Source organism: Rousettus aegyptiacus, unplaced genomic scaffold (assembly GCF_014176215.1).
Source record: "Rousettus aegyptiacus isolate mRouAeg1 unplaced genomic scaffold, mRouAeg1.p scaffold_m13_p_7, whole genome shotgun sequence".
Classification (NCBI taxonomy): domain Eukaryota; kingdom Metazoa; phylum Chordata; class Mammalia; order Chiroptera; family Pteropodidae; genus Rousettus; species Rousettus aegyptiacus.
In genome coordinates this window covers 96,450,179-96,475,566 of record NW_023416310.1, presented here as the reverse complement: position 1 = coordinate 96,475,566, position 25,388 = coordinate 96,450,179, and the positions used below count along the sequence as shown (strand labels likewise).

At 38.6% G+C, this 25,388-nt stretch overlaps 1 protein-coding gene across 1 annotated transcript; it reads right to left on the bottom strand.

The window, feature by feature from the left end:
* Positions 1-16,863: 16,863 nt before the first annotated feature.
* On the bottom strand, positions 16,864-25,256 carry SLC25A2 (solute carrier family 25 member 2). The gene has a single exon (XM_016124171.2). It carries the CDS (start codon positions 21,644-21,646, stop codon positions 20,741-20,743), a length of 906 nt encoding a protein of 301 aa, XP_015979657.1. The 5' UTR covers positions 21,647-25,256; the 3' UTR covers positions 16,864-20,740.
* Between the last annotated feature and the right edge of the window lie 132 nt (positions 25,257-25,388).

Here is a 25,388-nt window from a genome sequence, read left to right as displayed (position 1 = left end):
ATGTGAAAAATGTGAAGCTTTTAATTTGCTTTCATCTCTTAGAAAGTGAGAAAACTCTTGGGGAGGAAAATTCTATGTGTATTAAATATGTGGAAGAATCAACTCTTTAGGGCATGTGTGAGGACTTATATTGAAAATATACCCCCTGAATGTAAAAGAATGTAAGAAAACCTTTAGTTATTCCACATCCCTTACCATACATCTAAGAAGTCACATGGGAGAGAAGCCTTATGAATATAAGGAATGTAGGAAAACTTTTACTTTTTCCTCAAAATTTATTCTACAAGTGAGAAAACATACTATAAAGGAGCTCTATACATGTAAGGAATACGGGAAAGTCTAAAATTTCCCCTCTTCCTTTAATAACCACATAAGTACCAATACTGGAGAGAAGCCCTATAGTAGTAAACAATGTGACAGATCCTTCTAGTGTTATTCCCATTTTGCTGTACATGTGATAATTCACATTGGAGAGAAACACTGTGAATGTATGCAATACCTTCAGCTTTTGTTTATTTCTTTGGAAGCAGGACAAATCACACTGAAGAGAAATTCCATTAATAATTAGAGCTTTGGACAGTCTTAAGTTGTATCTAATTTTTTCAAAGCCATGTGAAAGTTCACATTAGAGAGAAGCCATATAAGTGCAAGAAACATGGGAAATATAATTCCTAGCACTTTAGGGCACATACGAGAACACATACTGAAGAGAAACCATATAAATTTAAAGAATATGGGGAAGCCTGCAAGCCTTTCTCATTACCTAGTCAGCATGTGAGAACTCATACTGGGAGATAGAAATGTAAGGAATGTGGAAATTTTTTTAGTTTTCCCTCCTACTTCAAAGACATATGAAAACTCACATTGGAGAGAAACTCAAAGAATGTAATCAACATATGAATGCCTTCAGATGCATCTCTTCTCTTACTATACATAAGGAAGTTCATAGTAGAAGAGAAATCTTTAAGATGTTTGCAAATATGGAATTGCTTTATCAGTGTCTCATCTTTGAAGTGATCCCTAGTTCATAATTTATGATTTTCATTTTCTAATATAAACCTATATGATAACTGTTTCTCCCAGTATCTTTTCACCTATATCACGCAACTATTGATATGTATTATTTTCATTGTGGTTCACTTATATATATTGTCCAATTTCTATTGTGAAGTCTCCTTGGGCTGAAGTAAAGCATATTTTTAATATGCAACTAAGTGTATTTGAAATTAGTTTTGTTATCATTTTAAATTAATTTCCACTATATACAATGCATGTGATCATTGTGACATTGACTTTGGTACTTGTTGGAATTTTCTTTCTGGCCTACACTGGCAGACTGTGGAATTTGCTAACCTAATATCTATTCTGCCCTTCTTCCTTATGGAAAGAACTTAGAAAATTTCAAGTTATTGATCTTTACTGTTGAGAAATATATCTTCAACATTTTTGTAACTAGTGTAGTCTACAACTAATTGTCTTGATCAATAAGAATTTGACATAAATTAGAAAAGTGCAGAGTTATCATAAAAAAGATGGTTTCATCAGACTTGATAATTTCACTTTTTGTACTTTGCTCCTCTTTCAAATTGAACACAACATTTCAAGTTGAAAAAAGAGATCTTGTAACCATGACGATGAAAGCTCAAGGTAATAATGGTTGTACTGGATTGTGTTATATGAGGCTTAAAACTGCAGTTTCCAGATTTGCCTTTGCTTTATGGTTATAAGTTAGAATTGAACAAAAGAGGAGCCTGCATGAAACTTGGAATGCAAAATTTAAGAAGCTCTTAATATCAAAAGTATATAGAAGTAGCAGATTGACAAACAGGTCCAGAACTGTTTTTAAGTTCAAAACTTCAAGCTTTTCTTCCTGACTACTGAATTAAAAAAAAAAATCAGCCTTGAGCTGATCACCGAGCACTTCATTTAGTTCCCTCAGAGGTGGAAACTTCCACAGACAACTCCATGAGCTCATTATGGTCCAAGGTTGGTGGCTAGATGTGCACAGCTGTTTGAATTTCCTTGCAAACTCAAACCTACCCATTCATACAGCTGTTCCAGGATATCATGATTAGAGATTTTCTCCAATTCTCTGGTACCCTCTTCTCCACATTTGTGAAAGGTCTAATTTCAGTAGTGAACATATAGTTCTTGGAATACTTTTAGTGGCTTTTTTCCTGAGTCATACAATGTTGCAGCAAAAACAAATAAATAAACAAATGAGTAACTTTGTTCCCGTATTGCACTGTTGAGCAGCTACTGCTGAATCCTACCTCTATCACCTCCATTCCACAGGTATTAATCCCAAAAAACTCCCTAGTAAAAACCCCACACTCTAACTCTGTCTCAGAGTCTGCTTTCTAGAGAGCCCAATTTGGTAATACAGCTCCTGGCTTGCTATTAGACCATGGTAGAGACTGAACCCCTGACTATGGGACACTAAGTGAACATGTGATCTGAGATGCCTATAACTTCCTAGATGTTACCTGATTGATCAAATCACAAAATTGGTTTCATGGGTAGCAGTATTCCATCTTCAAGCAGAAGTGGTAATATAAGATTATACATGAGCAGGGCTAAAGAGCGTGAATATGTCTCCTGAATGGGTGATTTACACTGACAATGCACCTACTGCTCCTGCATTACCACCTCTCTTTCATCCTACCTTATGGTCACAGTGGGAGTTGCTTGTGCTCAGATAACTAGAGGGACAGTCAGAGCCTAATTTAGAAATATTTCCACACAGAAATCTGGTGATTCAGAAGTTAACTCCTCCTGATAAGAAAGAACTTTGAGTGGTACCATCCACTTTTTCTGACTATTCTAACTATTCACTTTTCCCAGAAAGAAAGATAGCCAGAGGTATGGAACCGCATCTGTATTTATTTTCTAGGGATGCCATAACAAAGTACCACAACCGAATGGCTTAAATAATAGAAATTTATTATTTAATAATAATAACAGTTCTGGAAGCTAGAGGTCTGAAATCAAGGTAGTAGTAGGATTGGTTCCTTGTTGAAGGCTGTGAGGAAGAATCTATTCCAGGCCTCTTTCCTTGGCTTGTAGGTGGCTCTTTAGGTAATGTCTCTTTACAAAGTCTTCCCTCTATGTGTATATGTCTCTGTGTCCAAATTTCCCCTTTTCATAAGGACATAAGCCATATCGGGTTAGGGCTCACCCTAATGACCTCATTTTAACTTCATTACCTCTGTTAAGACCATATCTCCAAATAAGGTTACATTCTGAGATACTTGGGGTTAGGTTGCCAATATATCTTTTTCAGGGAAGACACAATCCAACCGATAACAGTGTTGCTTCACAAGCAGTGGCTAATGGTTTGGCTTGTAAGTCATGGAGATAAAAAGGAATAAGATTAAAGGGTTGGTAACAAGAAAGTCTGGGTATAATCTCTTGCTCTGAGCCTCTTTCATGGTGTTAAGATAATATCAGGTCTCCCTCATTACATAACCCATTCATACCTTTACCCATAACTACTATTTTTTCTTCATTTAATCCCAAACATTTCTGCCTTTGGAAAGGACATTAGGTTAGGCCACTATGCTGGTCTAGATTGCAGGCAACAATAATAGTCTAACAAGTGCTCTCTCTCTCAATCCACTCCTGTTCACATAGAGTAAGGTTGCACAGGTACAGAACTAGTGGGCTGTCTTTACTACGAGGCAATACGGCTGTGTTCATTGTTCATCCCAATTTTGCCAAATGGGGTAAAGGTGCATCCTGCTTCATCAGGCCCTTAGGAATTCCAACGTGAAGGTTAAAAACATCATTATAGTTTCTTCTTAGGAATCATTCCTGCTTCCAGCCCTTATACTTGCAGCCCTGGTCCTATGACCACTGCATTAGGTAGGGAGGAAAAAAGTTGAGGAGTTGTGGAAAAGAAAGTATATGAGTACCTTCCCCTAGATCCACCAGGAAAAAAAAATAGACAAATCTATCCAGTGGGAACACTCCTTTAACCCTACTTGCATTCATGTCGAGTGTGAGTATACAGTGTTGAAGGCACGTAAGCCAGCAATTCATGTTTTTATCTCATGTTTCAGACAACCAGTATTTTAATTGCTCAGTCCAATTCTTTATCAAACTATTACTCTGGGAAAACTATCTCTCTGACCATTGTTGGACATTATGGGCCATAAAGTGAGTTCTTGAATCTAAAGAAATGGCAGTCGACCATACAAATCAATGCATTACCATGTGTTTCATTTCTTTGATAATACTCTCAGCACTTGCATCTACTACCCAGTAAACCAAGCCCAGTACAGAGTCAATGTCTATTCCTGTCAGGGTCCATTTGTAGCCCCTAGTGTGGTAGCCCGACTCTAAATGGCCATTTCCTGCTTGAAAGAGTTCATTCCTGATTGCCCCACACCTCAAGGACTATCCAGCTAACATCACTTTTCCCCCAGCGCCATCCTCTACCTCAAGGACTATCCAGCTAACATCAGTTGTTTCATAGCTTGCCAACCAATTAATGTTCTTCCTTATATCTGCAGCTGTGTAGGGATGACAAGACTGTATAAACTGCCTGTTATGTTACAATTGGGGCTCAGCCTTTGGATAAGAATCCGCTAAGCTGCTGCTGGCATCAATAAATGCTGCTTCCTGCTTATAGCCTCGGTGTCCCATCTCCCAGTTTGAGAATCCTGCAACACTAGGGCTAACAATATCAGCTTGGCTTGCCAGCTGTGTCCAGTGTCTTCAGATCAGGAAATCTGCCACATAGCCATATGTAGTCTCTGTCTCTTTTGCTAGGAGATGAAATGGTTCTTATTGGCATTTTGTGTCTCAGGGGGTGCATGAAGAATATGTCTAGATTCAACCCATTTATGCATTGCTGCAGGTCTCCAATGTCCACTTATTTCATGGACCTAGGTGGCCACCTTAAGCAAGCACATGAGAATATCTGCTTGTTGATGCCAATCACCTTCCAAACCTGCAAGGAAGTTCTAATGGACATTAACATTTCCTACTTTAATGTACCCCTTAAATTTCCGTAGGGCTGTGACTCCTATAGGCTGGGTTTCCATTGCCCTCCTGTGTGACTGTTTGGCCACTGCCCATGAGTCAGTAAAAAGCCAAACACAGAGGCTTTTCCCACTGTTCAATTCTTCCACAACTCTGGGAAAACAGCATGCAATTCAGTCCACCAAGCTGATAGGTTTTTACCTGTTTCCATCTGAGTAGTAGCCTTCCAAACAGGATCTTGTCCATTTACCTTGGAACTGTTTCCCACGAACCAAGTAGCTCTTTGTCAGTCAGTTGAGGGCTCTTAATAGGGCACTGCCCTTGTGACAATAGAGTCCGGCAATTCCTCTCACAGTTTCAGACCAGTCCTAGGGGAAAAGAGGCTTCCTACTTGTGAATATCTCCTCCTTGCATTCCTCAAGCAGCATGATACTGTATAAACCATTTCTATTTTATTATGGAATTATTTGGAGCTCTATAATCCTCATTAGAGTGTTTCTCTGACATCACCCATCATCCTAGATATTATGGCTATTTTAGATTTTAAGCTCATTTTCTCATAACAAGATAGCAGACACATTCACTGTCTTGCCCCAGAGCTATGTTAAGATTTTTGCTTTCTTTTGTAACATACTCCATAAAAACCTCAATATTGAACATTCCGCAGAACATAATGCTAGACCACAATACTGATGACATCATTCTATTTGGACTGAGTGAGCAGTATATGGCAAGGATCCTGGGTGGCTTAGCAGGATACATGCATGTCAAAGAGTAAGAGATTAACCCCACAATGGTTCAGGGGTTTGCCACATCAGTGATGATGCTAGAGGTCTGAGGCATCCCAGGAAATCCCCTTGGAGGTCACATGCAAATTATCTCTTGCATCTCTTGCCACAAAGAAAGAGGCACTAGAGGTCTTTAGGGACCTCTCTGGATTTTATTGGCTGCATATACCATATTTGTAATTTAAAATGCACCAGGTTTGAGCAGGCCTGAAGTAAGAGGTATAAAGCAGGTTCAGGCTATGCTACTAGCCAATCTGATGTTGCTAGAAATGTCCATGGTGGATAAGGGTGCTGTGTGGATTTTCTGACAAGCCACAAATGTGCAAATCTTACAATGCAGACCCAAGCCTTCTATAGCAGATAACTTCTCTCAGTTTATAAACAGATCCTATCACATTCTTGAGCCCTAGTAGAGACTGAGTGATTGACTAGGGGATACCAAATGATTATACCATCATCATAAGGTTAGGTAGCTATAGAAGCAATTCTTATATAATAGAAATGGTCAGTTTAGAACTGGCTCCAAGCAAGTCCAGAAGAAATTTCATGAACAGATGGTCTGGACTCCTATTTCACCTACCTCTATTGCACCAAAGTCTCTCCCAATTCATACCTATGATTTCATAGGAAGATTCTCTATGACCAGTTGCAGAGGAGAAAAGATCTTGGCCCAAGTTTACATATGGTTGGTGCAAACCAACAATGTTTAACTGATGAATTACAAGTCAACACAAGGGTGGGCATGAAGGACAGTGGTAAAGGAAAATGTGTCAAGTAAGCAGAACTATAAGCAGTACATCCACTTTTTAATGGAAAAAGACATGGTTTGAGGTATGGATGTACATAGAGATAGCTGAGCAATGGCAAATGAATTGGCTGGTTGGTTCTGCACCTGGAAGGAACACAATTATTACATTAGAGACAAGAAAAGTGACTTACTAGACATGTATAGAACATCAAATTCAGCAAGTATGGAATGCATATTATTTTATTCATCATTTATAAAAATTGGCCACATTATGTGTAAAAAAATGTTTCAACAAATAAGCTAAAGATGGAAATTACACAAGCATATTATCTTATATTGCAATTAAGCTAGAAATCAATAACGAAAATATGACAAAAATATCCCACGTTTGAAAAATTTTAAATTCAGTTCTAAATAACCTGTGGGTCAAAGAGATTATCACACTAAAATTAGAAGTTATTTTGAACTGAATGAACTATTTTGATACATTATAACAAACCGCATAGGATCCAATTAAGCAGTATTTAGAGAAAAGTTAACAGCCTTTAATAAATGTATTAGAAAAAGAGAAAGGCTAAAGATTAATGAATTAATTATCCTTCTCAAGAATGAGGAAAACAAGAGATAACAAACCCAAAAGAGGTCAAGGAGAAAAGTAATTAAGCAAAGAAATGAATGAAATTAATTTCATTAAACAAATACCTAAGAGAGAGAATTTAAAAACCTGAAAGTTGATTCTTAGAAATATTAATAAAATTTGACAAATCTCTGGCAATGTACAAAAAACTAGAGTGAAGGCACAAATAACCAATATTAGGAATTGAATGGGGAATAGCAACTCAAATATTGTAGACACAGATAATTTAAAGGTAATAATAAAATATTATACACAATTCTCTGAAAAGAAGCTAAAATTTTAGTTGAAGTACACAAATTGCTAGAAATATAATCAAACTGATTCATCAAGATTAGAAAAAGCCGAAGCATGATGACTATTAAATAAGTGAATTTCAGGACCATCTGGTCATGAGTACTACCAAAAATTCAAGGAAAAAATAATTTCAATCTTATACTAATGATTTCATAGAACAGAAAAAAAGAACACTCCCTAAAGATGTTATTTGTTTAGCATAACCCTGATATCAAGAAAGGAAAATTAAAAGCACAATACCATTCATTAACATAAATTAAAGGAGAAAAATCACACAATTATTTTTTATAGACACAGAAAAGGTATTTGTTTAAATTCTGTTTCTAATGGGGGAAAGGTCTCCTTAAACTAGGAATAGAAGAAAACTTCCTTAATCTTTAAATGATATGAAAACACAGCAAAATATAAATTGTGAAATGTTAAACGCTTTCCTCTGAGATCAGAAACAAATGCCCACCATTACATCTATTTGATACTGTACTAGAGGTTTTGGTTAGCATGATATAGAAAAGAAATACAAGTTATGTAGACTGCGGAGGAAGAAACAAAATTGTTCTTAAAGTGTGCACAAAAAAATCCAAAATTACCTACAGATAAAACATAATTTTTAAAGTTAGTAAGTTTACAAAATTTGAAAAGTCAGGATTAAATAATTTTACTTTATAAACAGCAACAAACAGAAATTGACATTTTGAATAAAGATACAATTTACAAACATAAAAAAATCAAGTAGCTAGGGATAAATCTAAAGTGTAAGATCTATACAGGGAAATTACATGACTTTTTAAAGATACATTAAGATGACTTACATAAGCAAAGAAATATATGATGCTCATGAACTAGTAGATTCAATATTTTAAAGTTATCAAGTCTCCCCCTACCCAGGACAACATTACTTTGAACATTACAACAGTACTTTAACATTACTGTAAAATTCATATGAAAGAATACAATATCAATAATATCTAAGAAACTTCTTAAGAAAAAAGAGCAGGTAAAAAAAACTTGCCCTACTAATTATTGTTGTGAGAAACGCCTGCAGTTCTTGCAGGATGCCTAGTGCTTGGAGCAACACAGTCAGAAGCAGATGTGGACTTGCACACAAGGACACATTGCAGGGAGGGCGCACACGCCTGACCTATTTTGGGACTTCTTGCTCTAGGGACAAGGATAACGCAGAGACAGGAACTAGAAAAGATACTTAAGAGGAGATAGCTGAGAACACAGAGGTGGCTTTGAGGCCAGATTTGGGAGTTAGCTGTAGTTTGTATCCAGCTAATATCTGCTGACCTTAGAGTAACAATTACTAAATTACAAAGCCAGCATTGTAGTGAAACTTAATAAAAGGCCATGGAGATAGGGGTGGGGGATGCTAGCATTGCCAATCCTCCTCTCCCTTATTCATGTTAGTAAAAGTATTTCCAGACTCTGACTCTTCTTCCTAACCATCTCTGCAACAATTATTAAGACTTGTTTTAAAGTTACGTATTAGTGCGCAGATAAAATCTAACAAATGTAATAGATTAGAGAGGTCAAAAATAAGATATATATATATATACACACACATATATATGTATATGTATGTGTGTATATATATATATGGAACATTTGAGTATAAAAGAAGTGGCAAGTCAGATTGTCTTAGTTCAGTCTTTTCTAACAAATATCATATACTGGTGGCTTAAACAACAGACATTTATTTCTTGCAATTCTGGGAAGTCCAAGATCAAGGTGCCAGCAGATTGCATTCTCGATGAGGGCCTTCTTCCTGGCTTGCAGACTGTTCTATCTTCACAAAGCTGAGAGAAGCAGACATGGTCTTTCTTCCTGTTCTTATAAAGGCAATAACCTCAGCATAGAGCTCCACCCTCACAATGTCATCCAGGCCTGATTATCTCCCAAAGGCCCCACCTCCTAACATCATCACGTTGGAGGTCAGGGCTTCAGTATATAAAGATGAAGGAGAGGTGGGCACATTCAGTCCATAACACAGATCAGTGGAGAAAAGATCAAATGTTCAATTAAAAATGGTTATTCATATAGAAAAAAAATTTTAAATTGAGTCTTAATTTGAAAATCAACTCCAAATCAATCTAAGACTTAAATGTCAAAAAAAAAAATCCTTAAAGTTCTTAGCGGAAAATGTAGGTAAAAATAGTTTAGATGTTGAGAGTAGAAATAATTTTTTAAAAAAGACACTGATGGTAGTATAAATACATTTAACTCTATTAAAATCAAGGACTTTGACTCACCAATAGACAGACATCTTAAAGTTGTAAAAGGATAAATCCTGGGGAAGTGATGTACTGCATGGTGACTATGGTTAACAATACTGTATTGTGTATTTGAAAATTGCTAAGAGGGTAGGTGTGTGTGTGTGAGAGAGGCTGGGGGAGAGAAGAGCAGGGGTGGTATTGTAATGGTGCCATGGCGGTCTCCAGACTCAGGACCAAAGACTCACCCTACTGCGTGGCCTCTTTGTGACCTCCTTTCCTTTCAAGCGTAGCAACTTAGGTGTATTATCTTGTTTTGTAAGAGTGAAAAATTCTCCAGTAAGCTAGTCACAAAGACAAGACAGGGAGTGATATCTTCAAGTTCCAGCTCCCAAAGGAAAAAATAATATCACTGCTAGGATGCAGATAACAGAACTCTCTACCAGGCCCTGTTTGCTACAAAATTTAAGAGTCCCCCAGAAACAATATATCTTTGTACTAGACAATAACAGCCAACTTCTGCTTCTATAATCTGCTTAATGTTTAACCAGGGTGTAGTTCTAGGAGATGTCCTGTGCAAAGATGTACTAACGGCTAACTTCTGCTTCTGTAAATCTGCTTATTTGTTTGATGTAGTTTTAGGCTTTATAAGCTGCCTCCTCTGGAAGCTCGGGGCTAACTCTCTAGTGGGGAGAGTCAGTCACCAGCTGGCTAATAAAGGCTCATAATTAAACTCGTTTGGCTCCGTGGGTCTTAGATTTGAATGCACCACAACATTTGGAGGCCCCAGCGAGATTTCCCCAGTGGAGGGAGATCTCCTAAGACTTCTAAGACCTGAGGCCCCAGCCATCTTGGGCGAGGACCTGCCCCGTCCAGGGGATGGCCTCTAAGTGACGTTCCTCAGCCCTGGATGCCAGACAGACTCGCCCAGGAAGGCAGGTGGACAAAAGTTTCAATTCTGTAACAATTGGGCACAAGCCATCTGGAGCAGCTTCACCAGTGAGTCAGACTGCACTACAGGTATTCAGGTTTCTGGGTATCTGGTTGGTTGGTTGGTTGGGCCCTGGGAACTAGTGGAAGGCTGGACGTGGCATAACTTCCCTAGTCTGGTCAGGACTGAGACGTCAGATCCTGACCCTGGTTGGTTGGTTTTGTCCTGTTTGCACTGGCGCCTGTCTTGTGTTGGGCCATCATCTCTGTCTCTTTGGTGTTTGTTTTTGAAATTGTAGTCTCTCTGAATGTCATACATTCTTATCCTTCTTCCTTTTCTTATAGGTCTATTCTCTCTCGGCTTAGCTGCCACTGCCCCGCTGGACTGGTCCCCGGGGGAATGCGTGGCTCTTGCTCTAACTTTTTAACTTTTACAGGTATCATATTTTCTTTCTCCGCTGTTCCGACCGCCATGGGTCAAGCTTCCTCCAGACCCACTCCTCAATAATTTCAAAGACTTCAGGTGGTAGGCCCAAGGTTATGGGTCCCACATCACCCCCTTTGATCTTCAGAGGTTCTACCAGTTAAATTGGCCCACATTTGGAACAGGGTGGCCATCAGAGGGGTCACTTGACCTACAAAGAGCTTTTCAGGTGCAGAATATTATCTACAGTAATCACAGGCTTCTTTTAAAACAGTACAGAAAGGTTTAAATTGGAATTTGTCGGCAGTAGGGATGCACTAAAGATTTTGATGGCAGTGACTTCCATTTAATGTGCGCTTTCAGTGTCCCTAACAGTGCGCTAGGTGCTTTGAGTTGCTGAGGCATTTAACTTTTGATAACGTTCTTTCATTCAGTGGTTCAGCACCTGTCTTGTGCCTGATGCATAGTGGTAGGGTTCTAGTTGTTTTTTTTTATTCTTGTTTTACAGATGAAGAAATTGAAGTACAAGAAGTTTAAATAATATACCCAGTGATAGAAGTGAGTTTGTTTTTAATATTGAAAATACAAGAGTTGAAGAAGCTAATAAGGGTCTGTTAGGCTAATCTTTCTTTATATTTTAGATTAGAGCAGGGAAGAGCAGTAGGAAAATGGTTGCGTAGGTGGCAATTGGAAGCCGGGATGTTATTGAGGGTTGGTGGAGAGATGGATGTGCATTTGTGTTGGAGGTATGAGTCTGGAGAGTGACTGAATGTGAATTTGATTAGAAGGTTCACAGAGTGTCTGTGGGGCAATATTCTAGAGGGTAGAGTCTCCTTTCTAAATAGTTCTTCGGTTTGGGTTGGCGTTTATTTTTATGAAAGGTGGATTTGTAGAAGACCTCTGCTTTGGTTGGTTTGGAGAGAGGTAAATACTTATAGATAAATTAAGTCTTCCTAAAATTGTCAGAAAAATAGAAACTAATCCAAATGTTTTGTTTTATCAAGTCTACATGATCTGAGATAATCTTTGGTAATAAGGATAGTTCAATATCGTAGGTTAAGTAAAATAAGAATGTCTTCAAGTTGTCAGACACACAGTTTTATTCTACCTGTGTTTATTGGTCAAATAAGTTTATGCTATTTCTACTAGTTAAGATTATAAAATTATAAATTCAACCTAAAAGCTTATAAATGAGTCTTGATGTTTAAAAATAGTTTCCAAAATCTTTTTGGCAAAATATTTAGTTAAGTTTAATGATAGATATTCACTGACTCTCTAGAGCATTTCCAAATAAGAAAAATATACTGAAACATAAATTTATCTACTTTTGGACTCTCTTAGTAAACATATTCTTTTACCACATTTTTACAATTTTTGAAAAATTGTACTATGAAAAAATATATGCCTTTAAAAATTATAAAATTGGTATATTCATAAATTTGCTAACCTTTTGAATGCTGATATATAAAACACAGTTTACAATTGCCTACTTCATTGTTTTCTCTAATAAAGGCTACTAAGAATTATGAATTCTAGTATATGTAAATAAATTACTAGGAATAATACAAGTGAAGGAAAAATTCTGTATGCAAAGTATGCAAGGAAAAAATGTGTTTCGAGATATGAAGGATGTGTTTTTTTAAGAAAAAGGAGAGTAATTTTATCCTAGAATAGTTTCAGGTTATTTAAAGGTCGTTTGAGGCACGAAGGAGGAAAATAAAGGATAGAAACATAGGTAAATACATAAAGTGGTAAAAAGAAAGAGAAAATCTTGTTTTATATAGTCAAGTTGGCTAAGGTTAAATATATTTATCGTAAGGTTTTAAAATGAACTTTAATATCAACAGTGTATTGACACAAAAACTAGAGTTTGGATTATTAGTCTGTTCCTAATAAGAGACTGTAAAAGATTTTTCTTTACCTGTGAGCAATACGCTCAAGAAACGAAGATTCTATATCTTATCAAAATAATTTATTGTGTATAGTCTTTATTATGTCTTTGATTACTTTTTAAAAACTGAGTCTTCTTAACATTAAGAGTGCTAAGATTTTTTATATAGTCATATTCACCTTTAAAATCTCTTATTATCACTTTGGTTAAACAGATAACTAAGTATTGTTTCATAGTGACATGTGATCCTATTTAATCAAGTGATCAAACCTTGTGACATTATGACAAATTTCCCAGCATAAAATCTAAATGGGATCTTTTCTTTTATCTCAAAATAACTTTGAGATTTCCCAGAGGGCACCTGGAAAATCTCGAAGGTTTGGTTTTGTTACCTTGTAAAAGAAAAATGTTAAACTAATTCAGTCTATTTAATATATTAAATTATATAAGAAGCATTGTCAAGTAATAAATAATGCTTAACCTTATTTAAGTTACATTTTTATAAATACATGTTACTAATACAAGTGTTTCAGAAATTATATAAAGTTCCTAGAAATTTGTCAATATCTTTATTATTCATATGTCCATGTATAATGGTATCAGTGATAATTTCAATTATTATAAATTGTTGTATGTCATAAATATCAAATATAGACCTGACTATTCAGAAACAGGGGGCTTATAAAGAAGCAAAGGGCATGAGTCTGATTTGGGCCATGACAGTAAAACTATTACAATAATTAGATAGCTATGATTTGAGTAAATACATGGTCTTGATATTGAAATTGGAATTTCGGATAACAAGAAAGGTCTGTATAACTGGAAACATCAAAAATTTTCTTTCTCAGAGAAACCACAGGGACTAATCTCTCCTTTAGAAACTATTTTCTTTACCCATCAGCACAGCTGGGATGACTGTCAACAGCTTCTCCAGGTCCTTTTTTGCCTCAAGGGAATGAGAACGGATTCTCCGAGAGGCTGCCAAGACTGTGCATGACCCAAATGGGCAGCTCACTACAGACCTAGCTCATATTCAACATGTGATCCCAAATACCTGTCCGCCTTAGTACCCCAACACCAAACAAGGTAAGGAGGCTCTCCATCGCTATCGCCAGTTTCTGCTCTAGGGCCTGCAGTCTGCTGCCAGAAAGCCTACTAACCTTTCTAAGGTAAGCAAATTCCTCCGGGCCAAGGATGAATCGCCGGCAGTGTTTTTAGAATGACTCTTAGAGTCTTACCAGTTATACACCCCTATTGACCCAGAGGACCCAAATAATAAAACCTTGCTTTTGTCAGTCAGTCAGCCCCAGATATTAAGAAAAAAAGTAACAAAGGATAGGAAGGTTTATGGACAAGAATTTGCCTGAGCTAGTTAAGGTAGTAGCCCTGTGCATCTTCAACAACCAAGATAAAGTAAATATCGACCAGACTCTAGAACCATGGAAGAGACCCGTTGCATACCTCTCCAAAAAACTGGACTATGTTGCAGCAGCGTGGCTTAATTGCTTGCGGGGCCATTGCAGCCACAGCCATCCTCACCAAAAAAGTACTGAAACTGACTTTAGGACAGACTATCCAGATTATAGCTCCCCTTGTGGTGGAAACCATGCCCCACAGCCCCTCTTGATCATTGGATTTCCAATACAAGAATCACCCAATATCAGGTTCTTCTCCTTAACCCCCCACAAGTACAATTCTTGAAAACTTCTACTCTTAACCCAGCCACCCTTTTGCCTGATGATGACTCTCAACAGCCTTTATAGTATCACCAGCCTCAGACTAGACCTGACTGACGTCCCATGGCCGCAAATGGATGCCACACTGTACACCGATGGGAGCAGCTTCGTCTCAGAGAGAGTCAGGTATGCTGGGGCGGCAGTAGTTACCAGAGGAACTGTCATCTGGGCTCAGGCCCTGAGCCACAGAACATCAGCTCGGCGAGCTGAACTCATCGCTGTGACCCAAGCACTCTGATGGGGTAAGGAGAAGACAGTCAACATCTAAACAGATAGCAGGTATGCCTTTGCTACTGCACATATTCATGGGACACTATATAAAGAGAAAAGATTACTCACCTCGGTGGGGAAGGGGGAGGAAATTAGGAACAGAGAAGAGACCCTAGCTCTCCTTGAAGCCATCTTGCTGCCTAAGAAAGTAGCCATCATACACTGCCCAGGTCACCAGAAAACTGAGTCTGAGATAGCCTGGAGCAACTCCTTTGCCGACCAGACCACAAAGGAAGCTGCCCGAAAACCAGTGGGGCCACTTGACATTCTGCCGGCCCTACCACCCAGGGTGCTAGCGGACACCCCTACCTACACTCCAGGAGAAGTTGAACTATGCAACAAGCTGAGAGGAAAAGAAAATCTGCTGCTAGGGTTAGGCTCCCGGACGGCCACATTGTAGCACCCGAAGCCTCCAGCCAAGACCTCATAACCCAGGTTCACCATAGCACTCACTTAAGAGAGACCAAGTTAATTGAACTGTTGAAAAGAGACTATTACATTCCGGGGCTGCAACGAATGGCCAAGCAGTTATCGGCCCAGTGCCACATCTGCACACGAGTGAATCCAGGGTCCTCCAAGGGAGTACAACAAGGGACGAAACTTCATGGACAAGCACCGGGGGAACACTGGGGATGAGATTTTACTGAAGTCAGCCCGGGTACCTTCAGATTCAAGGACTTGCTTGTGTTCATTGACACCTCTTCAGGATGGACTGAAGCCTTCCCCACCAAGCAGGAGACAGCTCGGGTAGTAGCAAAGAAATTAGTCTCAGAAATAGTGCCTCTATTTGGCCTGCCCATAACACTGGGGTCCTACAATGGCCCAACATTCATCACCCAGACCAGTCAATCTTTAGCCAGGGTTCTAGAAATTAATTAAAAGTTACATTGATTGCATTTACAGGCCTCAGAGCTCAAGACAGGTAGAAAGGATAAATAAGGCCCTGAAAGAAACTTTAACCAAGTTCAAATTAGAAACTGGCAAAAACTGGGTAAGCCTCTTTCCCTCCCCTCTGTTAAAAGCATGATGCACCTTATGAAATCATCTTTGAAAGACCTCCTCCACTTCTCCCCAAATTAGAGAAAATAAGCTCACAGAAATCGGTAACTTCTCCCTTCTTAAGTCCTTACAGGCTCTCTACCTAGTGAGGTGAAAAACTCACCAATTAGTCTCTGCAACCAGAATCCCAACTCAGTCTCACCCAGCCACAACCTGCCTCACCTGAGCCTCACTGAAGAAGGACCCTTTCCAGTTTTAAATGTTTTTTTTAAATGTAACTATTTAGATAAAGTTTTTGTTTGTTTTGATATATTCATTTACTGCATCAACCGTAGTTTCAGAATTTACCTTTTGAACAGCTTAGTTTCAGAATCTGTAAAATGAAATAAGAATCTTGTATATTAATTCATACATGCAATACTAATGTGTTCATAAAGCATAGATCTTGCTTTAATTGTATAGCTTTAGGTAAAACCTGCTGTTCTTATGCTAACCATCCAGGCATTATTAGAGGCTTTAGCCAGACAACGGCTCAGCAAGAGAGAACACTGCCAGAGGAAAGAATCTTGGTATGAGAACGTGTTTAACTGGTCCCCGTGGTTGACTACTATGCCTTCTTCCATTGCAGGACTTCTAATATTAGCATTTCTAGGTTCATTATTTGGACCTTGTATAATAACTGGTTAACCGCATATGTCAAAAAAAAGGGGGTGCAGGCAGTGAAACTCATGGTTCTCAAAGCTCACTGCCCACCGCTCCAGGTTGACAATTCAATGATTTGAATTCCCCCTTGAAAACCAGTGTGGAATGTTAAGAGTGAAAAATTCTCCAGTAAGCCAGTCACAAAGACAAGACAGGGAGTGATATCTTCAAGTTCCAGCTCCCAAAGGAAAAAATAATATCACTGCCAGGATGCAGATAACAGAACTCTCTACCAGGCCCTGTTTGCTACAAGATTTAAGAGTCCCCCAGAAACAATATATCTTTGTATTAGACGATAGCAGCCAACTTCTGCTTCTATAATCTGCTTAATGTTTAACCAGGGTGAAGTTCTAGGAGGTGTCCTGTGCAAAGATGTACTAATGGCTAACTTCTGCTTCTGTAAATCTGCTTGCTTGTTTGATGTAGTTTTAGGCTTTATAAGCTGCCTCCTCTGGAAGCTTGGGGCTGACTCTCTAGTGGGGAAGAGTCAGTTTCCGGCTGGCTAATAAAGGCTCATAATTAAACTCGTTTGGCTCCGTGGGTCTTAGATTTGAACATGCCGCAACAGTTCAATTCAAGAAAATGGGTAGGTTTGATACTCCATTGCCAGACATGATCCTTTTGAGATGTCACATACACTTAACAATTATTACAGCTTGATATCCTATGAAAGCAAAGGCAGAGAATAAATTTCTAGCCACAATATCACTGTAGCATGCAGACCACCTGACCTTGTCCATAAACCAAAGAATTTAATAAATACCAGAAAAGATTTTTCGAAGTTATGCAATGCAAAAGTGACGTTAAATAAGATAAGGCAAGGCATCAGGAAAAATGGATTTGACCAATTTTAATCTTAAAAATAAGTACCATATCACCACACAAAAAATAAATAAATGTTATATATCAATTATACCTCAGTAAGGAAAGGTAACTCTATAAGGTGATGGATGTCTTATATCAAAAAAAAAAAATTCAACTGAATAAATTTGGAGGTCTAATTGGCTTTATTAAGCAATTCATAAATAGGGTAGCATCTCATCTAGCAGCTAGTTGGAGGCTCAGAGAGGTTGTACAAATGGAGGGTTTTTATAGGCAAGAGGGTGTGGCAGGGGGTTATTAGCAAAAGAAAAATAATTATGTTTAAGCAAAGACATATTCTTTTGAAGGGAAGGGAATGGCAAGGGGTTTTATCATCAAGATTGCCTCTTCTTTCTATGGAGGAGGAGGCTAGGGAAAAATGAAGAGGGTCCATATGACAGATGACCTCATTGGTATTAACCAGAAAATTCCAGACTGGTTGTTTAAGGTTACGTTTCTGGGAGAGGCTGAAACAGCAATTAGGTCGGGTCTTAAATCTGGGTTTGGCGTCATGGGCTTTAGCACAAGTGATGCCACTTTGGGACTGTGGTTTTCTCTTTAGAAGTAGCAATCATTTCCAATATATATGTATATCAAATCACACTCTACACCTTAAGCTTACAGTGTTATTTGTCAAATATATCTCAATAAAGCTGAAGAAAACCAATGGTACTAATTTAAGAATATACAAATACAAATATAAGAACAATTAAGGGAAAGAGTTCCTTAAATTCAGAGATTCCATCACTGATTTCATACACACACACATGCACCCACACAATTTGGATTCTACTTTTTTATTCTAAATTTTATTCTAGAATATGACTCTTCTAACTGTAAAACAAACTTCTAGACCATCAGATCCTTGAAAACAGAAACCAGATATCAGTAATGTCTGAATACCGAGAGGTCAATACAGTACATTGTGAATGGTATGAGTTAAATAAATATTTTTATTTAGATAAATAATTTAATGATAGAATTCTCAAATTTCCTTAAACACACTATTTCAAGCTACTATATTTTTGTCTAGAATGTAGATATGAAATGGTACAAATTGTACCTAAATATTAAACCATGAATTCAGCAAATAGGAGTATTTTAAAAACCCTCCTCAGTTAGGTTTCTACTCCCAATTCCACTTACTCTTACTTTTCTCAAATTGTTTCTACTGAAGATATTTAGTTAAACCTTAATAGACAACATGTGTAAAGGTGTGCTGACAACAGGATTAATTGAGACAAGGGGTCCTGAACTCTGAAGAGGCCCACTTCCTGTTGGAAGCCAGTCCTTTTCTCTGTTCTGCGTTAATGCAGGCCTGGGTGAATGAAGCCCCACTAAGTAGCTATTGACCATGTAAGTATGGAACATATAACTTAAATGTATAAATAACTTTAAAGTAGGAAAATGGTTATCTTTTAAGGAAAAAGCAAACGGAAGACCAGCCATTTCTCTTAAACACACCAGGCACAACACTGAACATCCCCTCCCCTAATGTCTGCCTCAGCCCTCATTTGTCAACATCTCATTTTCCCAACCCTCTTGCTTCCATCACTATGGCTAGAGTTACCACAGTGGGTTCAGGGATAGCAAAAAGCTAAAGGAAACGAGAAATTTTACACAAGATTTACATTCTACAGTGATAGACACACATGGTGTGGACTATTAAGAATGGTAGCCTGATTGCTTTCAGGCTGCTTAAGAACACTTCTTATTGAGAGATTCTCCTGGTCTTGGAGCAGTAAGAAATGATGAGGATTATTTTAGTGGTGAAAAGAATCACCCCCTAATATCATAGGGCACATGGTCCTTGTCACCAAGTTGGTGGAGATCAGAGGAAATTTTGTGTGTGTGGGGGGGGGTGGGAATACATATATATATATATATATATATATATATATATATATATATTATAATTTAATAAAATTGCTTTTCTTATGTTTCATTGCTTTATAAAGTCACACACCATATCACCATATTCACTTATGGTCAGAACCAAATTTAGAAGTTTTGAGCATTTTAAAAGCACAGCAAGGAGTTATGGACCCTAAGGTAAACTTCAGGATGGGTCAACCTTAATGTTACTCACTGTGGAGTGCAAGCACTAAGCTCTGTCTAGTTCTGCCTGAGAGGAGAGGACGTCATCTATGAGTACTGTCACTTGATCACCAAAGAGAGAACAGTTTGGCACTGTTCCCTGGAAGGCTTTCTGACTGATGGAAATAGACAGTGAATCATCCAAAGTGGATCAACAACCCCTAAATAGGCCTAGAGAACACACTGGAATCCAACCCAGGTTAGGACTCAGAGACTGGAAGCTGAGAATTGTCAGCTACATGGGTCTTCACCAAAGCATAGCAGCATGGCTCCTTTCCCTCAACCCATTCCTCAACCTAAAGCCTAGAAGAGGGGAAGCTCTTTGGAAGAGAAGGGAAGTTGGTGCAGATGAAGTCTGGGCATCTGACCTTCACAAGGTCTGATGTTCTAAGCCACACCTAACTAAAAGTGTGGAATATGATCCCACTTGGAAAATGGGACTTAAGAGTAGAGCATCTTGGAAAAATCTAGGCTGCCAACTCTGAGACTTTAACTCAAGAATATACCAGTATGTAGGTATATTCTCTTATTTAAAATAAGGATGGGTATTTTGGTTTTCAAGTACCACACAGAAACTTCTTGAGTAATTGAATTGCCTAATGCAGTGCACAGTTTTCAAGAGAATCTACATCTTGAATGGGTTAAAATATCATTTATAACCAACTACATGAAACATAGTTAACTTGGTTTTTCTGGTGATATGAAATTAAACATGGAACTAAACTTTCACTCATAACACATAATCAACCAAACTGTATGTTCAAGTACAGGTTTATGCAAAAGCTGCAATATATAACTATATTTAACCTTTCAGAGTGGATAGATAGGACTACCCACTCACTCTGTATATCCTACCAAACACAAGAGTAGAAACTTTTCTATTTCAATACAATTATGGGCAGAAATTATATGATGATATGCTGTTCATTATGATCAGTTTGGTACAATTAAAAAAATAAACTCATGCCCTTCATTAGAAAAAAATTGTAAAATAAAAAATAGAGGCTCTTCAATAAAGTTTAAGATTTAGAGTAGAAGAAGACAAAATCGAAATTCTCATGAAGTAAAAAATAATTCCACATTGGTCCAGTACTCCGTGAAACCCTGAAATGGACTATAGTCCTCAAAGGTGTGTAGATAGAAATCTTGGTTCACCAAGACACATCAGTATGCTTCTAACTGCGTCATCATCATCTTCCTGCTGTATTCATAAGCCAAAAACAGTGACCCATTAGCAGGGAACGCTCGAATCATAGTAGCTGTCAGTCCAGAATATAAGGCTGTTATTCCTTCACTTTCCACAATACTTAAAAGAGTCCCAATAAATCCTGCCTGTTTTCCAGACATGGAAAGAACCTGAATTCTGGATTTGATACAATCCACTGGGAATATGACAAGCCAAAGGCAAATCCCAGCAATTCCACCACTTAACATCAAAGGGATAGGGCCTAGTTCATCTTTTGATCTCCCTGAGGCAAAAAATGATCTGCTCAGTTCATAGCCACCAAAGAAGAAGAAATAGCCTGGTACTTCTTGAAGTAGAGTACTCGAGAGTCCATGGTAGAAGCCCAAGGGGCCATCCTTCCTAAGGATACCCTTCACAACGGACCAAACTGTATTGTGGCTTTTGACTATCTTCCCTGATTTTTCCATTTCGTGCATGGTCTGTAGTCGGCACTTCACAAGCTCAGTGGGACACAGGGCCAGCGCAGCAAACGCAGAGGCTAAGGAACCGGCAGTTGCAGTCTGCAGATCACTCAGCTTTGCCTGCTTGTCCAGTCCCACCACTTTCCTCACAAACTGTTGGCAGAAGCCGTAGCACATGAAAAGGACAGAGTTCTCAGCGACGTAGGCCATCAGAGCCGGGCCAGTTCCCTTGTAGAAACCGCGAAAGCCCGCTTCGGAGTATGTCTTCAGGCAGCAGTCGGTGAAGCCCTTGTACAGGACAGGGAACGTCTGCATCTTCACTTTCACTGTGTCGAATGGCTGCCCGGTCAGGACACACACGGTGCCCCCGAGGGCCCCCGCTGTGAGGTCGATGGCGGCTTGGATGGCAGGATTGGACTTCATGTTCGCCCACTGGTCCTCCGGTCTCCGTGGAAGGAGACTCCCAGGAGCTGAGTACCGGCGCCCCTGATCCCGTCGCCTACGTTCAGCTCTCACTCCGCGGCGGAAGAAGCCGCTTAACTCCACGCTAGGCCGCGAGCCGCCCTCCCCGCGCGCTGAGGTAACTCCCGGCCCGCGACTTCGCGCGCGGCTCTCCAGCGCACCCTGCGGGCAGAGCCCCAGGAACTGCCCGGCGCCACCCCGCCATCCCTGCAACCGACACGGAGTAGACTAAATGTATAAACGCTGTTAATGAATACAGCAAATGAAAGCTATTCGATAAATTCTTGCAAGGACGAAGAGATACTGGGCATCGCTCTTCACGCTGTGGGGAAAGAAATGCTTTCGTATTCGGCCAGGTCCCCCCCCCCCTCCGCTCTCCCAGGTCTTCCAGTTGATCCAGCCTGGAGCCGGTGGATCAAGCTACATAGAGGTTTACCTATGAAAGACAAACTTCTGAAGAGAGAGAGAGATGTTACATGACAATTAGTGGCTGCTTTTAATCAGAAAACCCTTAAACGTTTCAGACGGGAACCCAAGTTCTTGCAGAGGGCCCCGCCCTGCTCTGCCTCTCCTGGCCCTGCTCCTCATTGGCCTGCGGTGCTGGGGCGGCCTGAGGCCGGAAGATCCACTATCCTTGCGGGACTGAAGAAATATCTCGTGGCAACAACGCTGAAGATGTGGGACCAAGTCATTATTTCTAGAGGTGGGTACTTGGCGTTTTGTAATGTTTGGAAAACGTATTTATATATCGCTAAGAAACTTGACAGTAAAGGGCTGTGTGGCTTCAGCAATCTATGCTTGCTAAGTTTCGAGGTTTTTGAGGAGCCATAGTTTTATTTAGCAAAAACAGAAGTTGGGAATATAAATGACAACACACCTAGCTTCCAAGGCAAGATGAAGTTTGGGATATCAGTGAGGGTACCGCTGTTAAGACACACTATTTTCCTCCCAGTTGCTTGTAATCCCAGTGTTAACAAAGTCTTACATTCTAAGGCCTAGTTGGTATTTTACTTTAGGGGGTAAAAACAAAATGGGGAAGGGGACAGGAATATGCTCATTTTTTTTTCATCTAGAAAGTTTTCCTTATCTGATTATCTTTGGCTGTATATATTTAAAAGTTAGGCACTGAGAAGCCAATTGTGCAGAGTTAGTCAATAGGTAGATTTCATTGTAGTTGTGACCTGGCCTTTTCTTGGAGAATGTCTAGGTGTCAGTATTTGGCTTCTTCTCTGGAACCACATGGTTTCTTTAGAGAATAATCTTCCAATCTTGATACTGTGTATAGGTGTGTGGGGAGGTTGGGTGTGTATGCCTTGAATAGGGATTTAATGAGACCAAGATGGAGGAAGAGAGGTGACATTCCTACAGTAAAGGATATAGATTTGCACATAATTCCCTTGTTGGATGCTATCCACCCCAGCCATCTGTGCCTGCTTTCTCCAAGTTCAAGCCTTCTTTGGTTCAACTAACCTAGAAAATAAACTGTCCATTTGTGGAAATGGGGAAACATCATCTGAATTCCCAGGGTGGGATAGGAATCCTGGACATCCAAACAGCTCTGAACACAGACTTAAATGAATCTCATGTTTCCAGCTCCACATCTTCCCCCCCATTCTTTGGAAACTTTGGCCTGCAAAAACTGAGCCTCACAGGTTCTATACCAAGTGGGTCTGTCTCTTTGGTATACCCCCTTGTAGACATTTAGCATATAACTTTCTCTGACCTCCGAATTTCTCATTTCTTCATCTGCTTTAGCCTTCTGATGAGTTGACAACTCTTATTTACTGTTGTCTCATTTCTTATTATCTTTGTCCTTAGGGATTACTGTTATTTTGGCAGACTTTTTTTTTTTATAGAGAAAAGATATGTGAGAACAATCTGCCATTTTAAACTAGAAAATAATTTTTAATTTCTTCATGTTGTATTTCAGGGATTTTAAAAATGTTTTGATATCACCCTCAAAAGTCAAAGAGAAAAAAGCCTATTTTAATACTTATTGTGGAGGCCCTATCAAGTTATCCAGAAGTGTATTTGATATTTTAATAACCAATGATTATCAGTTAATTACATTTGGTTCACTGTCATTTTTTAAAAACACAAGTTTTTTACAAATACAAGAGATGCAGAATACTATAATAAATCAGCAACTGCTCTTGCATTAAGTTCTTATAGATGTTTTGGAGAGATCAAATTAGTAATCAAGGCCAGGGATCACAAGGGCATTAATAGAGAAATGGCCTGTACCTTCACTGAATTGTCAGACAGCTGCACAAATAGTGGAAATAGAGATCAAATAGAGATCAAACTCCATGAAATATATTTAAACAGCTAGACTTGGAGAGAACAGACCCTAACATATACTAAACACTGCCCAATAAGCAGTCTTGAAACTATTTTCCCCATTCTTCCCAATCAAAAATGACACGTTTTAAATTTAAGCACATACATACCAGAAAATGGGAAAGCAGCTTCCAAGTTTCAGTGAAGATCCTCGACAAAATGAGAACACCCAAATCACATGCTCTCTCCCAATTAGATTAAGTGGCCAGATAGGATTACTAGAGAAAGTGAGGTTTGAGTTAAAGCCTGAATGACAAAAAGCTAGCCATAGAAAATATCTGGAGACTGTTCCAGGAAAATGAAACTATAAGCAATAAAGCCCTGTGGTGAAAGAGTTTGGCATTTGAAGTACAGAAAGGCCAGTATGGCTGTGTGATGAGCAGTCTTCCTGACCTATGTTTCATAGAATTCTTACAGAGGCCATGTTGACATGAATGTTTATTGCAGCATTCTGTGCAAAATAGCATATTTAAAATGGGACAACCTAAGTGACCAGTAATAGAGGAGTGAATGAAATTAAGACAAAATCTATCATGAAAAAAAGCAGATCTATATATGCTGGTAAGGAAGATAAGTCATGTTTTTGAATGGTAATTTTAGAAGTGCCTACAACCAAAATCATACTTTTCTGCTTTATAAAACTACATATATCTTAACATTTGTCAAATACCTAATTAAACTGGGCTTTAAATGTTTGTTTTATGAGGCTAATGTTTTCAAACCAAAGATTTTCTTTATAAACCAATCTCAGAAGTGAACTGCATGTAACTCTACATTTTGTAAAATTCATCAGTCTTCTAAAATAGCTCAAGTGAGGCATTAGATTAGAAGAATATTTAGAGCATGTGAAGAATGTGAAAATTGTGTTTCAGAAATTTTGAAATATAAGACTATTATAGTACTGACATCCTTTATGTGCACATTGGATGAAGAGACATTGACAAGTCACCTTAGTTCTCAGATTAAATAATTAAGTTGAAAATACTTAGAAATATAATCTTAATCCAAACCAATGGAATGAATTCCTTGAACAGTACCTGATAGCCCTTGCTTTTTGTTTCTAGTATTTTAAGCAGGTAAGTGTAGTACTTAAAAATACACAGAACTATAAAAAGATCTTCATCTACAAAAATTAGGGTAGTTTAGGAAGGTTCTGTACCTTGTTTAACCTCCAAATAGAGCAGGTAGATTAGAAACATAATGCAAAAATGACATTTCCCAGTTTGCCATTTTTTTTTCTTAAAACCTAGCATAACTGCTTCTCAACCTACAAAACAGGATCAAATTGTTGTCATTAAACCTCACCAAGAAACCACTTCACAAGAGGATCTGACACTCACTACCCCTAAAAGAGCAAGACACA

Coding starts and splice junctions, on each gene's coding strand:
- SLC25A2 (XM_016124171.2), bottom strand. CDS start 21,646: ATGAAGTCCAATCCTGCCATCCAAGCCGCCATCGACCTCACAGCGGGG.